Here is a 16390-nt window from a genome sequence, read left to right on the forward strand (position 1 = left end):
CACACTGGAGTTTTGGGGGGAGTTTTTGTTTTCAACCTGCCAAAGTTCTCCACATCACCCCGCTGCTGCGATCCCTCCACTGGCTTCCGGTAGCTGCACGCATCAGATTCAAAACACTGATGCTGGCCTACAAAGTCAAAGATGGACCATCTCCCTCTTACCTCAAAGCCCTCATCACTCCTCACACTGCACACCGCACCCTCCGATCTACCAGCACTGCTCGACTGGTTCCACCATCTCTCAGGGTAAGAGGTAAGTATACTACAAGACTCTTCTCTGTTCTGCACCAAGGTGGTGGAATGAACTTCCCCTAGAGGTCCGGACAGCTGAGTCACTGGATATTTTCAAGCGGCGGTTGAAGACCTACTTATTCAGGAAACACTTCAACTAGCACTTCTGTCTTTATCTTTTGCATTTAAAAAAAAAACAAAAACAAAAAAAAAACACCTTTGACACTTTTTCATTGTAACTCTGAAGAACAAATGTTTTAAACTCATGGTATCTTAAGTGTGTAAGATAGATCTTAGTGAACCAGCATTAATGATTCAATATTAGAGATTTAAGCACTTATGTACGTCGCTCTGGATACAGTAAGGGCGTCTGTCACATGATGTAAATGTAAATGTAAATTAAATTAAAATAAGAATGTGTAGCATTAGCAACAGCTAATACACTGAAATAAAGATATAACCATAAAGAATTTGAGAAAAAAACTTTCCACAAGAAGAAGGTCATGATTGTAATATTCACCAAAATCGAAATGTCAGTGTTTTCAGGGTTTTAAGTTCAGTTAGAAGTTAATGCTAAGTTATTTAAATATTTTCTTTTTTGGTTTAATTTAGCAAGATATTCAATATAAATGTTGACATTCCAGGTAATTCTGTCTAGTCAAAGCATCTTTACACTGTATGTTTAATTGACCTCTTATTGTTAGCTATGTGCTAACTAGCTAAAGTGAAGCCTCGGATCCAAGCAGTCGTACAGAAGCTGGATCTTATTTCAGTTTGGAGTGCAGCAAAGATCCAGCAACAATTTGGTGAAAAACATTCGATAATTCAGCCTAAAATTCTCTTCAAGGAGAAAAACACCAACATGGCTGATCCTGACAGAAATAAACCCTCAGTGGAGCTCCTTAAAATTACACAAATTAATGATATTACTCTAATGCCGTGTAAATTTAATCCCATTTGGAAAGAGCTTTAGTTTCCTAGCAACTGTGTTTTTACGGCTTGGTGAATGAGCATCAAGTGATGTCTGCTTGGAATTGTATGGTTGTGTCTCAATCAGATCTCTGGCTCTCTAGCTTGTGAGTCAGAAGATAACAAGTACACCTGAGTAAGTAAAAAGACAAAAACAATAACAAACTATTTTTACTGAGGGTTCGGTTTGTCCACCAGAGTGTTTCTAGCTGAGACGCTTCCGAAAATATGACATCATTACTTATAAGGGAACACAGTCATCATCAGTGTTTAAAACTAGTTTATTTGGAGTCACCAATTATATTTAAAACAATGATTTCATTGACTTCTGATCCAATAATGTCTCTGATTTCACGCAGTGTCAGTATTAGAATAAAACTCAGGAGATAAACATGGATTTATGGTCTGAAACAGAGGACCATGTTGTCGCTACTGCTTCATCCCTCGTTTCATCGCTCCACTCGTTTTAAAATACGGCTGATTTTAATACTACAGGATCCTGCAGCTCTGCTCTTATTTCATCCAACTTTCATCACACATCAAGGACAAAGTCAATGCATAAGAGGACACACACATACACACACATACACACACACACACACATACACACACATACATACACACACATACACACACATACACACATACACACACATACACACACATACACATACACACATACACACACATACACAAACACACACATACACATACACACACACATACACACATACACATGCACACACATACACAAACACAAACACACACACATACACAAACACACACATACACACTCATACACAAACACACACACACACACATACACAAACACACACACACACATGCACACATACACAAACACACATACACACACACACACATACACACACATACACACACACACACACATACACACACATACATACACACACATACACACACATACACACATACACACACATACACACACATACACATACACACACATACACAAACACACACACACACATACACAAACACACACATACACATACACACACACATACACACATACACAAACACAAACACACACACATACACAAACACACACATACACACACATACACAAACACACACATACACACACATACACAAACACACACACATACACAAACACACACACACACATACACAAACACACACACACATGCACACATACACAAACACACATACACACGCACACACATACACACACATATACAAACACACAAACACACACACACATACACACACATACACAAACACGCACAAACACACACATACACACACATACACACCTACACAAACACACACATACACACACACATATACACACACAAACACACACAAAACACACACATACACACACAAACACACAAATACACACGCATACACACACACACTCAAACACACATACAGTATACACAAATACACAAACACACACACACACAAACACCCACAAACACACACACACAAATACACAAACACACACACATACACACACGCAAACACACACAAACACACACACATCACAAAATACAGAAACCTCTTCAGAGTGAACAGATTACACAAGCTGCTTTGTCACAGCAGGTTTCTGTTCAAACTCACTTTTTTAAATGTATTTCTCTAAATAAATAAAGCTCTTTATTATGATATTTATTTATAATTAATAATAACTTCTGATGAAATCTCTATTACTTTTATACTCTGTTCATAGCTGCTGTAACATAAAGAACGTTTGTTTCTCAGACGTTTGACAACGTTAAGTGATGTTAATATAAATACATAAAAATGATGACCAGTGATTTTTATATAAAACAACGATTATCTCTGAATAAATCTTAATAAGTAGATGTTGTTTAAGACGATTAACACACGTGGACATCAGCATCGTATCGGGCCGTGTCACATGACCTCGTCATGTTTTATTCCTTAAATATACCTTTTTTTTTAAATCACAGTTTTTCATTTAAGGTGAACCAAAAATTATTGGCACCCTTGGCTAAGATGATAAAGTCAACAAATGATTTAAATTATATTCAACTACCAATAAAAATGTAACATTAGAGAATTTTAACTTTTAACAAATAAGTACTTGTTAGCTGATACTGAGTATAACTGAGTATAATTATTGGCACCCCTATAAGTTCTTATTCTTGTTAAATTTCGATGTAAACATTGTGGATTGTGTGAGTGATGTAATGATGATAGAGTTATAATGTTAATTCTTAATGAAGAACAATAAAGGCAGAAAAAGAGCAGAATGGAACAATGCAGCTTGTTAATAAAGTTAAAAGCTTCAGAGCTTCAGATCGATGGATCATCCATCATGACTCATCTTAAATCATCAGGCTTTCTTTGTTAATCAACCAAGTGACATTTTTAACACATTTTGTGGCATTAGAGAGATAGAAGTGATTTTGAGAACAGGAAGCTAATGAGATTAATAACTTAGGAAAACTATGTGAGAGAGAATGAGAGAGACGCAGTTTAATAGTCAGACAGGACAAATGATATAATTAACCTGTACAACTCTGAACTCATTAAAACACCTGAACACAGCTGGATGTGTTGTAGTGTGTCTGCTGATGTTCCTTATGATGTTCCTTAATGTTCCTCTGATATAGATTCGATGATAAAGTCTGTGTTTGTCTGAGTGTGTAAGTGTGTAAGATTCTAATGGAAATAGTTCAAAAAGCAAAGATTCAATCGGACAAATTGACAAACACACACAAGTCAAGATGGGAACCATCACACACTGGGTGTAGAATTAAAATGATAAATACACTCGACTCAAATCTAATCAAAACTGAATCACAATCAGCACAATTAAACACAAATAAACACAATTAACACAATCAACACAATCAGCTTAATCAACACAATCAAGTCCATTGAGCTCAAACTGCTCTCATGGTAAAACACATACAAACTCAACTCCAGTACTTTATACACTTTATACACACATCTTTAGTTCATACACACACTCTTTATAATTCTACCTTTTATATTATTCCTATGTTTTAAAGCAGCTTCATTTGTCTGAGCTTTTTACTTTTTTATCTCTATTCTCCAAATTATCAATGTAGGTCATGATCACGGTTAATTATTATACACATGAGCTGATATTAAACTTTTAGTAGGCTGTCTGTAGTCTCTCTCTCTCTCTCTCTCTCTCTCTCTCTCTCTCCCTCTCCCCCCCAACTCTCTCTCTCACTCTCCGTCTCTCTCTCTCTCTCTCTCTCTCTCTCTCTCTCTCTCTCCGTCTCTCTAACTCTCTCTCTCTCCATCTCTCTCTCTCTCTCCCCCCTAACTCTCTCTCCGTCTCTCTCTCTCTCTCTCTCTCTCTCTCTCTCTCTCTCTCTCTCTCTCTCTCTCTCTCTCTCTCTCTCCGTCTCTCTCTCTCTCTCTCTCTCTCTCTCTCTCTCTCTCACACACACACACACACACACACACTCTCTCTTTCTCTCTCTCTCTCTCTCTCTCTCTCTCTCTCTCTCTTTTTTTTCCTCCCCCCTCTCCCTCTTCCTCTCCCCCCTCTCTCCCGCCCCCCCTCCCTCCAGCTTTTGGTCAGTGCAGGTCAGAGTATTCACATGGACCTGTTTCTGATCACGTGTGTGTTTGTGTGTGTGTGTGTGTGTGTGTGTGTGTACCCTTGGGGACACACACACAGGTGAGGACACTCTGTACGAGTTCTGTACTGTACTGTACGAGTTCTTCCCCTAATGTAAACGATAATATATAAATATTTGTGAGGTTTCATCCAAGATCACTGGGTCCTGATTTTCAGATCAGATTCAGTTTATACAAACATCTATAAGTCTGAAGGTATCAGGGAGCTCAGACAGGAGAAACACAAGCCCTGGGTTTGGTCTCTGTAAACAGGAGCAGTGTACAGAGTACCACAAACGTCCAGCTGTGCTGTAGTAAGAACATCAATCACTGTTTCCCGCAGAGAAACCGTTTTAACTTTGTAACAGAACTTACACAACACTCTGTTGGTAAAGTAAACGTGAGTGAAAGATAAGTCCAGAATTTTTAGCATAATAATGTGTAATGTGTATTAAAGGAAGGAGGAACTCACTGGACCTCAGTGGTACAGATATCCATGTGGGCTGAACATGCAGCCCTGAGGGGCTCCAGTACTCAGTGTGGTGGTCCTGTAGATGCTGTAGGGGGTCCAGTCAGGGTGGTAACTGGGTCTTGATGTGATATAATAATCATTTCACTTCTTATTTCTTAATAATCATTTCACTACTTTATATAAATATAATGTATATTTATGAAAGAGTATTATTAGTAGTATTAGTATAAATATACATAATCTACAATTTAATAAACATGTTACATAAATAATTAACAAATATTTATATTTTGGTACTGGAATGATAGATAGATAGATAGATAGATAGATAGATAGATAGATAGATAGATAATGAATTACAGTTGTGTCTCTTTAACTGAAACACATTTATATTTCTTGTTCCAATGAGTGAAACATAATAAATAGTGAACAACCAACGTTTATTAATTTATTATTATACATGTCAGTAATAGGACATTGGGGTTTTTAAGCTTTATTATTAACAGAATTATTTAGTTAATTATTATTATCTACAGTTTAGTAGGAAACTGTCGCGATTCTATTGGACCGGTATTGAATATGTAAAAAATAAATATGCAAATGAACGCGGTTTCTATGTGTCGCCTGTGAGCTGATTGGTCAGAGCTGCGCGTGGCCGGTTGGATTTATGGAATATGTAAATGAAGGAGACGCCGATGCGGTATATAAGGAGCCGGAGCGCGTGAATGGGTGTGTGTGCAGAGTGAACAGAGGAGTGAACAGAGGAGTGAACAGAGGAGTGAACAGAGGAGTGAACAGAGGAGTGACTGGACATTTCACTTTATACACAGTATATATACAGGAGGGTTAAAGAGTGAAGTGTCTCTTTAATACTGAGTTCTAAAGATATTTAATTCCAGGTAAGAAAGTTTGCTGGAAGTTTAATCTGTCTTTATGAACTAAGGAAGCTTTGATATCTATTTAACTTTGCTAAATGTTAGAGAAGTCGTTTAAAATACCTTTTTTATTATAATTATTAAATATAACTATAATCATGATCACCATAAAACACTCATACCTCCAGATCATATTGATTTAAAAAATATTTATATTTAAAAACATAACAGTAATATTAAATTTTAACATTTTACAGTTCTGAAGATTAATTAGAAAACGATTGAACACGAAATTAAGAACTTTTATAAAATACACAATCTGGCAGAAAAGATTTGATGTTATATTGTTGTATTAGACAGTGGAGCCTTTTACTGCAATCTTGTACTTAAAATCCTATATTAATTTGTGTGTGTGTGTGTGTGTGTGTGTGTGTGTGTGTGGCGTCCTCCACAAGTTCAGGCTGATAAATCTGTGTGTGATCATGCCAGTGAACATGGCTGTGCAGCTCTACATCACACACTCTCCACCTCTGCACAGCTTCCTCAGCTCATATGAGGACTACAGAGCAAGGAACCTCATCAACTTTCAATGTAAACCTCTACGTCCCTGCATCAACATTAAAAACACACACAACATCAGTCCCAATCCGCCGTGCTGCGCCCGGCAGGCTCCCCAAGCCAAAGCTAAGAAGAAGGTGGTGTTCGCCGACTCCAAAGGCATGTCGCTGACCGCAGTCCGAGTTTTCTCCCCTGGCGAAAATAAAAAATCAACCTCGCTCCAGCAGTTCCATGTTCCGAAGTTAGAGGGCGCTCTTAATCTTGTCCAGAGCAGAATCCTGGAGTTTCGCCAACCCGCAGCAGAATACGTGGACTTCAGGAATCGACTGATGAAGAATTTGGTGTGTCTTGAGAGCTGCACGCTGCAGGGCCGCACGCTTACCGGGACCATTAAAGTGCGGAATGTGACCTTCGAGAAATCCGTCCATGTTCGGATCACCTTTGATTCATGGAAAACCCACAGAGACGTCGAGTGTACTTTTATGAACATCATCGGATGTAGAGACACCGACACGTTCTCCTTTGTCATTGAAATTCCAGCATGTGTCCTGCCACGGGACAGTGTGGAGTTTTGCATTCGCTACACCAGCAGTGGAAAGACGCACTGGGACAACAACAACGGAAAGAATTACGCACTTGTGGCGACACACGATGAGAAGAAGGAGACGACTAAGGAGACAGATTCACTCGATCGATTCAGAAGCCAGCAGAGGTGCAACAGAATTTCTCCTGAGTGGGACAAAATGATAGGGATCAGCGCCCCCTACTGGTGACACACAGTCACACAACCTTAATAAGGTATAAGCTATAAAACAGCAACAAAAGCTTTCTTTTGTCGTTCATCAGAACAGAGATCTCCTTCCATCTGATTTTTACCTCTGTTCATGCTTGAGACTTCATCATCTTTACAGACTGACATTTCTTTACCATGTTATTCTGTCATACTGATAGTTATCAGTCTGCGTGATGGGAAATTATTTTCAAGCAGCTTTAATGGACTCTGAACATAAAAATAACTGAAAATCACTTCAACACGAACTGGAGGAAGAGCCGTGCCTGAGATCCTCCTTCATATTGAAGGTTGAATGTGTATTTGTTTTAAATTTCAGAATGATTCCTCTCTGTAGCTCAGAGTGTTATTTCACACAGTCACTGTGTTCATGTTGGGGATTTCTGTCTGCTTGATGGATTTGCTTTGAAAGAGTGTGTCTCATTTTTGCCTGGATGGTCTCCTGTTGATTTGATGTGGTGTGAATGAATAAACACTCGTGACAATACAGAAAGTGTCTGTTTCTTTGTGTGTGTATGTGTGTGTGTGTGTGTGTGTAAGGCCTGTTTTAGGTGCTTTATACTCACATCTCAGTGTTAAGTTCTGATTGGTCAGAAGGCTCTAACAGTAGCACAAGTTTATTTATAATTAAAGAGATCATTTTGATCATTTTCAAGGCAACCACTCATTTACAGAGATGTGTACATTGACATAGACAGACAAATATGTGGTGAAGGATTCTCCAGTGTGAGGAGGTGTGTGTGTTTGTGTGTGTATGTGTGTGTGTGTGTGTGTGCGTGTGTGTGTGATCATGCTGAAGGAGTCTCTAGTGTGAGGAGGTGTGTGTGTTTGTGTGTGTGCGTGTGTGTGATCGTGCTGAAGGAGTCTCCAGTGTGAGGAGGTGTGTGTGTGTGTCTGTGTGTGTGTGTGTATGTGTGTGTGTGTGTGTGTGCGTGTGTGTGTGATCCTGCTGAAGGAGTCTCCAGTGTGAGGAGGTGTGTGTGTTTGTGTGTGTGTGTGTGTGTGTGTGTGTGTGTGTGTATGTGTTTGTGTGTGTACGTGTGTGTGATCGTGCTGAAGGAGTCTCTAGTGTGTGTGTCTGTGTGTGATGTTCTGCAGGAGTCTCCAGTGTGAGATCTGTGTCTCAGTCAAAGGTGAAGCTGGAACTTTTTCTCTTATTAACTTGAAGAGAGAGAATAAAGAGAGAGAATAAACAGAGAGAATAAAGAGAGAGAATAAAGAGAGAGAATAAAGAGAGAGAATAAACAGAGAGAATAAAGAGAGACTGCTGAGGGGACGAGTGTTTAGAGCTTTTTTGTATCTAAAACAGAAAAAAACAATAGGATGTATTTGTAATAAATAAATACCTAAAAGTGATTTAGAGTGAGAGAGTCCACACACACACACACACACACACACACACACACACACACACACACACACACACACACACAGCCAGGTAAACACACTTGACCTTGAATCAGAATGTAATATTTATTTAACCGAGAGTTAAACCACATGTGGGTCAGATCAGGAAATCAGGACACGCAGTGTTACACAACACACACAACTGCTCGCAATTTAAAATGAAATCTTTATAATTCTACACACAATAGTTCACAAACAACTCTTATTTATATTGCTTGTTTGTTTGTTAGTTACTGAAGATTCTTTTCTTTTTTTAATTTATATCACTTTAAAATGTCAGAATTGTAGCTTCGTAACAATGATGGAGTTGTGCAATAACCGAAGTGTGTAAAAATAACTGTTGTGCAATCTGACCTGAACCTGTCTGATCTTATCTTTAAGCCACTTGATCAAATACTATATCATTTTGTAAACAAGCCTCTCATCAGGTAAACACATCTTCAGGATCCATTAATCCAGATGATATTCCACTTTATTAGATGTTTTTAAATGAATGTCATCTCCTTACACGTCATCAGATTTGTCTAGATTACAGAAGCTTCACACCAATAAGCTCTAAATGTACATTAAAGCTCTGAGCAGCTCTGCACACAGTTTGGGATCTTCAGCCATTCCTCCTGGCAGATTTGCTCCAGGTTCTTCAGGTGGGTTGGATGTTGTTTTCAAACACTGCTGCAGATGTTAAATGGGACTCAGATCAGGACTTTGACTTGGCCACTGGAGAACATGAACCTTTTTTTAACGCACCTGCATTGTTTTACTCTTGTGTTTGGGGTCATGGTCCTGCTGAAATGTGAACGTTCTCCCATGTTTTAATATTACACATGTCCCAGGACTGCAGTGGTGTAGTGTACAGTGCAGTACACGTTGTTATATGAAGTGGAGTGAGTGGTGTTTAAACTGTAGACATTGTAGACTGTAGTAGATTCATGATTCCACACATCTGAACTTCTGAATTTACCTGAACTTTAAACAGAGTTTAAACAGAACTGAAACTCACTGAACCATTGAACAACTGAAGCACTAAATCACTGAACTACTGAAATACTGAACCATGTATGAGTGATGACTGAGTGATGTATGAGTGATGACTGAGTGATGTATGAGTGATGACTGAGTGATGTATGAGTGATGACTGAGTGATGTATGAGTGATGTATGAGTGATGTATGAGTGATGACTGAGTGATGTATGAGTGATGACTGAGTGATGACTGAGTGATGTATGAGTGATGACTGAGTGATGTATGAGTGATGTATGAGTGATGACTGAGTGATGTCTGAGTGATGTATGAGTGATGACTGAGTGATGTATGAGTGATGTATGAGTGATGACTGAGTGATGTATGAGTGATGACTGAGTGATGTATGAGTGATGACTGAGTGATGTATGAGTGATGACTGAGTGATGTATGAGTGATGTATGAGTGATGACTGAGTGATGTATGAGTGATGACTGAGTGATGTATGAGTGATGACTGAGTGATGACTGAGTGATGTATGAGTGATGACTGAGTGATGTATGAGTGATGACTGAGTGATGTATGAGTGATGACTGAGTGATGTATGAGTGATGACTGAGTGATGTATGAGTGATGACTGAGTGATGTATGAGTGATGTATGAGTGATGTATGAGTGATGACTGAGTGATGTATGAGTGATGACTGAGTGATGACTGAGTGATGTATGAGTGATGACTGAGTGATGACTGAGTGATGTATGAGTGATGACTGAGTGATGTAGGAGTGATGTATGAGTGATTGAGTGATGTATGAGTGATGACTGAGTGATGTATGAGTGATGACTGAGTGATGTATGAGTGATGTATGAGTGATGACTGAGTGATGTATGAGTGATGACTGAGTGATGTATGAGTGATGTATGAGTGATGACTGAGTGATGTATGAGTGATGACTGAGTGATGACTGAGTGATGACTGAGTGATGTATGAGTGATGTATGAGTGATGTATGAGTGATGACTGAGTGATGTATGAGTGATGACTGAGTGATGTATGAGTGATGACTGAGTGATGTAGGAGTTATGTATGAGTGATGACTGAGTGATGACTGTGATGTATGAGTGATGACTGAGTGATGTATGAGTGATGACTGAGTGATGTATGCGTGATGACTGAGTGATGTATGAGTGATGACTGAGTGATGTAGGAGTGATGTATGAGTGATTGAGTGATGTATGAGTGATGTATGAGTGATGACTGAGTGATGACTGTGATGTATGAGTGATGTCTGAATGATGTATGAGTGATGACTGAGTGATGACTGAGTGATGTATGAGTGATGTATGAGTGATGACTGAGTGATGACTGTGATGTATGAGTGATGACTGAGTGATGTATGAGTGATGACTGAGTGATGACTGAGTGATGACTGAGTGATGTATGAGTGATGACTGAGTGATGTATGAGTGATGTATGAGTGATGACTGATTGATGACTGAGTGATGTATGAATGATGTATGAGTGATGACTGAGTGATGCATGAGTGATGACTGAGTGATGACTGAGTGATGACTGAGTGATGTATGAGTGATGACTGAGTGATGACTGTGATGTATGAGTGATGTATGAGTGATGACTGAGTGATGACTGTGATGTATGAGTGATGTATGAGTGATGACTGAGTGATGACTGAGTGATGACTGAGTGATGACTGAGTGATGTATGAGTGATGACTGAGTGATGTATGAGTGATGACTGAGTGATGACTGAGTGATGTATGAGTGATGACTGAGTGATGACTGAGTGATGTCTGAGTGATGACTGAGTGATGACTGAGTGATGACTGAGTGATGACTGAGTGATGTATGAGTGATGTATGAGTGATGTATGAGTGATGTATGAGTGATGACTGAGTGATGTATGAGTGATGACTGAGTGATGACTGAGTGATGACTGAGTGATGTATGAGTGATGACTGAGTGATGACTGAGTGATGACTGAGTGATGTATGAGTGATGACTGAGTGATGACTCAGTGATGATTGAGTGATGACGCCGCAGTAACAGAGCGATTCAGGGCAATTGTACAGACTACATTCTGTCAAAAGTCATGAGGTATTAGTTAATGTACATTACAAAGGATGATTATATACATGTTTGTTTATTTGTTTTTATGTTTGTTTATATTTTATACTGTTAACTCACTCCAGGCCACACCCACAGGGACAAATATAAATATCAAAGATGAGTTTGTCCTGTTCTGATTTGAGAGCTGAACATAACCTTGAAGAACTGTCTGATATTACATATTCCCAGAACACACACACACACACACACACACACACACACACACACACACACAATATGTGGAATAAAATATAAGACACTGGGAATATAGAAGACTGGGAATGTAAGAAAAATTGGCACTAATATAGTAATACAGTGAGTTTAAAAGTTTCTGTGAAAAGAATAAAATGGCAGACTTAGACTTAAATGGCAGAACATGTAGAATTGCAGTAAATGTGTTTACTATAAATTGTAAAGTTCTGCAGGAACACAGCGAGTCACAGCAGTGCTGAGGCATGTACACTACAGAGTGATGATGTTCTGGAATCACATTCCTGATGGGACGAGTTTCCTGGCTCTGGTTCCTGTACAGCTCAGTGGCTTCCAAAGTAGGACAGAGGTGAGAGCTCTAATTTTACACCACAGAGCTGCTGAGTGCTGCACTCTAATTGGTCAGAAGGTAGTGATTCATTCGCTTTAAAATAATGCACTCATTCTGAAGAGACTCTGAAAACACACACACACACACACACACACACACACAGAGTTCAGGTCAGAAACACATGATACACAAATCCATATAAATCTCCATATAAATTACACGCACACACACACACACACACACACACACACACACACACACACACACACACACACACACAGAGTTCAGGTCAGAAACACATGAAACACTAATCCATATAAATCTCCCTGACCAAACAATAGCGCTGTTTTAGACAGGTGTGTTTTCTGGTGGTGATGGATGACTGACGGCAGCTTGGTGTGTGTCACTTGCTGTTTATCACGTCCACCAACCGCTCCATAAGTTTTGCCTCCCCGTCCCATAGGATCAGTGAGAAGTTCAGTGGAAGTAAAGTTCAGACCATGGATCTGTCAACAAAACACACAGACACACTTCTCTGATAACGTTTCTATGTGACATAACACTGATTATGACTCTCTTTGTTGTGGAAGTTTAGAGAAAATACACACATGTAAACATGGGCCAGAGAAAAAAGTTTCAAACATTCAAACTATTAATCTATTAATCTAGCAATTATTTTATTGTTATCAAACATTTTTCTGATTCAGATTTATTTCTTTACATTTCTGAGAGTGGTTGTATTTTGCATGATTTGGCAAAATCTGCCATTTGGCATTCTTTTTATTTGTGTTTTTAGTTTTGAAACTAAAGGGGAAGGAAAGAGAACACACACCGTTACCATGGTGATGATCATTAACAACTGATACTATACACAAAGAATTATTTTTTTTAACATGTTTATACACACAAACACACAAACACACACACACACACAAACACACACACACACACACACACACACACACACACACACACACACACACACTGAACTCTGTTCTGAACATCTCAGTGTGTTTTCAGTACTGTATCTGTACCATAACTCTGATAAACACTGCGGCCCTTCACTGCTTTTACTTAGATTTATGTTTGTAAACACAGACATATAAAAGAGGTTCATGAAGATGACATGGATGTTTATCGGGGTGCCAATAATTCTGACTTTTTAAAAGAATTACATTTCTGCATTGTGTTTTGATCCTATATTGACTAAAAGCTGCATTTTGAGCATGTGTTGTAATGAGGTGTGTGTGTGTGTGTGTGTGTGTGTGTGTGTGTGTGTGTGTGCAGTGTAAATGTTTACACATCTGCAGATAAGGAGCCAGCAGCAGTGTGGAGATGAGCACGGAGCATCCTGTCTACTGTAATGAACATCAATTCATCAAAACTGTCTTTGTCCTGAACTTGATTTTATTTTTAGATGTCTGAGTGATGACTGAGTGATGACTGAGTGATGACTGAGTGATGACTGAGTGATGTATGAGTAATGATTGAGTGATGACTGAGTGATGACTGAGTGATGTATGAGTGATGACTGAGTGATGTATGAGTGATGACTGAGTGATGTCTGAGTGATGACTGAGTGATGTATGAGTGATGATTGAGTGATGACTGAGTGATGTCTGAGTGATGACGGAGTGATGTATGAGTGATGTCTGAGTGATGACTGAGTGATGTCTGAGTGATGTATGAGTGATGACTGAGTGATGTATGAGTGATGACTGAGTGATGACGGAGTGATGTATGAGTGATGACTGAGTGATGTCTGAGTGATGTATGAGTGATGAATGAGTGATGAATGAGTGATGTATGAGTGATGACTGAGTGATGTATGAGTGATGATTGAGTGATGACTGAGTGATGTCTGAGTGATGACTGAGTGATGACTGAGTGATGACTGAGTGATGTATGAGTGATGACTGAGTGATGTCTGAGTGATGACTGAGTGATGAATGAGTGATGTATGAGTGATGACTGAGTGATGTCTGAGTGATGACTGAGTGATGAATGAGTGATGAATGAGTGATGTCTGAGTGATGACTGAGTGATGACTGAGTGATGTATGAGTGATGACTGAGTGATGTCTGAGTGATGTATGAGTGATGACTGAGTGATGTCTGAGTGATGAATGAGTGATGAATGAGTGATGACTGAGTGATGTCTGAGTGATGACTGAGTGATGAATGAGTGATGTATGAGTGATGACTGAGTGATGTCTGAGTGATGACTGAGTGATGTCTGAGTGATGACTGAGTGATGAATGAGTGATGTATGAGTGATGACTGAGTGATGTCTGAGTGATGACTGAGTGATGAATGAGTGATGTATGAGTGATGACTGAGTGATGTCTGAGTGATGACTGAGTGATGAATGAGTGATGACTGAGTGATGTATGAGTGATGTATGAGTGATGATTGAGTGATGTCTGAGTGATGACTGAGTGATAACTAAGTGATGATTGAGTGATGTCTGAGTGATGACTGAGTGATGACTGAGTGATGTATGAGTGATGAATGAGTGATGTATGAGTGATGATTGAGTGATGTCTGAGTGATGACTGAGTGATGACTGAGTGATGATTGAGTGATGACTGAGTGATGATTGAGTGATGTATGAGTGATGACTGAATGTACATTACAAAGGATGATTATATACATGTTTGTTTATTTGTTTTTTGTTTGTTTATATTTTATACTGTTAACTCACTCCAGGCCACACCCACAGGGACAAATATAAATATCAAAGATGAGTTTGTCCTGTTCTGATTTGAGAGCTGAACATAACCTAGAAGAACTGTCTGATATTACATATCCCCAGAACACACACACACACACACACACACACACACACACACACACACACACTGAACTCTGTTCTGTTCATCTCAGTGTGTTTTCAGTACTGTATCTGTACCATAACTCTGATAAACACTGCGGCCCTTCACTGCTTTTACTTAGATTTATGTTTGTAAACACAGACATATAAAAGAGGTTCATGAAGATGACATGGATGTTTATCGGGGTGCCAATAATTCTGACTTTTTAAAAGAATTACATTTCTACATTGTGTTTTGATCCTGTATTGACTAAAAGCTGCATTTTGAGCATGTGTTGTAATGAGGTGTGTGTGTGTGTGTGTGTGTGTGTGTGTGTGTGTGTGTGTGTGTGTGTGTGTGTGTGTGTGTGTGCGCGTGCGTGTGTGTGTGTGTGTGTGCAGTGTAAATGTTTACACATCTGCAGATAAGGAGCCAGCAGCAGTGTGGAGATGAGCACGGAGCATCCTGTCTACTGTAATGAACATCAATTCATCAAAACTGTCTTTGTCCTGAACTTGATTTTATTTTTAGATGTTTATTGAAACTTGATTCTATAACCAGGATGTTATTATTCAGTATTTATCAAACCTTACACATGATTATTGTATGGAAAAAGATCGACATGTGTGACTTAAAAACATTGTAACGTCACAACTGCTAACGTCACAAACATCACAAAATGTAAATTAAAATTCTATTTCAATTCAATTCAATTTCAAGGTGATATGAGGAAGAAACCTTGAGAGGAACCAGACTCAGAAGTGAACCTCATCCTCATTTGGGTGACACTGGACAGGAAATAATGTCAATGTAAATAATGTTAATGTAAATAATGTCAATATAAATAATAATAATGTCAATGTAAATAATGTAAATAATGTTAATGTAAATAATGTAAATAATGTCAATGTAAATAATGTAAATAATGTCAATGTAAATAATGTAAATAACGTCAATGTAAATAATGTAAATAATGTCAATGTAAATAATGTTAATGTAAATAATGTCAATATAAATAATA

General features: G+C 38.7%; 1 protein-coding gene across 2 annotated transcripts; it reads left to right on the top strand.

The window, feature by feature from the left end:
• The first annotated feature begins 6022 nt into the window (after positions 1-6022).
• On the top strand, positions 6023-8028 carry ppp1r3ca (protein phosphatase 1, regulatory subunit 3Ca). Of its 2 annotated transcripts, none has more exons than XM_060880309.1 (2): positions 6023-6200; positions 6637-8028. In XM_060880309.1, the coding sequence occupies exon 2, from the start codon at positions 6659-6661 to the stop codon at positions 7505-7507; it is 849 nt and encodes a 282-aa protein (XP_060736292.1). In that variant the 5' UTR covers positions 6023-6200; positions 6637-6658; the 3' UTR covers positions 7508-8028. The 2 variants fall into 2 exon arrangements, with proteins under 2 accessions (XP_060736292.1, XP_060736291.1); XM_060880308.1 differs by having other exon boundaries at positions 6632-8027.
• Positions 8029-16390: the final 8362 nt, after the last annotated feature.

Source organism: Tachysurus vachellii, chromosome 10 (assembly GCF_030014155.1).
Source record: "Tachysurus vachellii isolate PV-2020 chromosome 10, HZAU_Pvac_v1, whole genome shotgun sequence".
Classification (NCBI taxonomy): Eukaryota; Metazoa; Chordata; class Actinopteri; order Siluriformes; family Bagridae; genus Tachysurus; species Tachysurus vachellii.

Coding starts and splice junctions, on each gene's coding strand:
- ppp1r3ca (XM_060880309.1), top strand. CDS start 6,659: ATGCCAGTGAACATGGCTGTGCAGCTCTACATCACACACTCTCCACCT.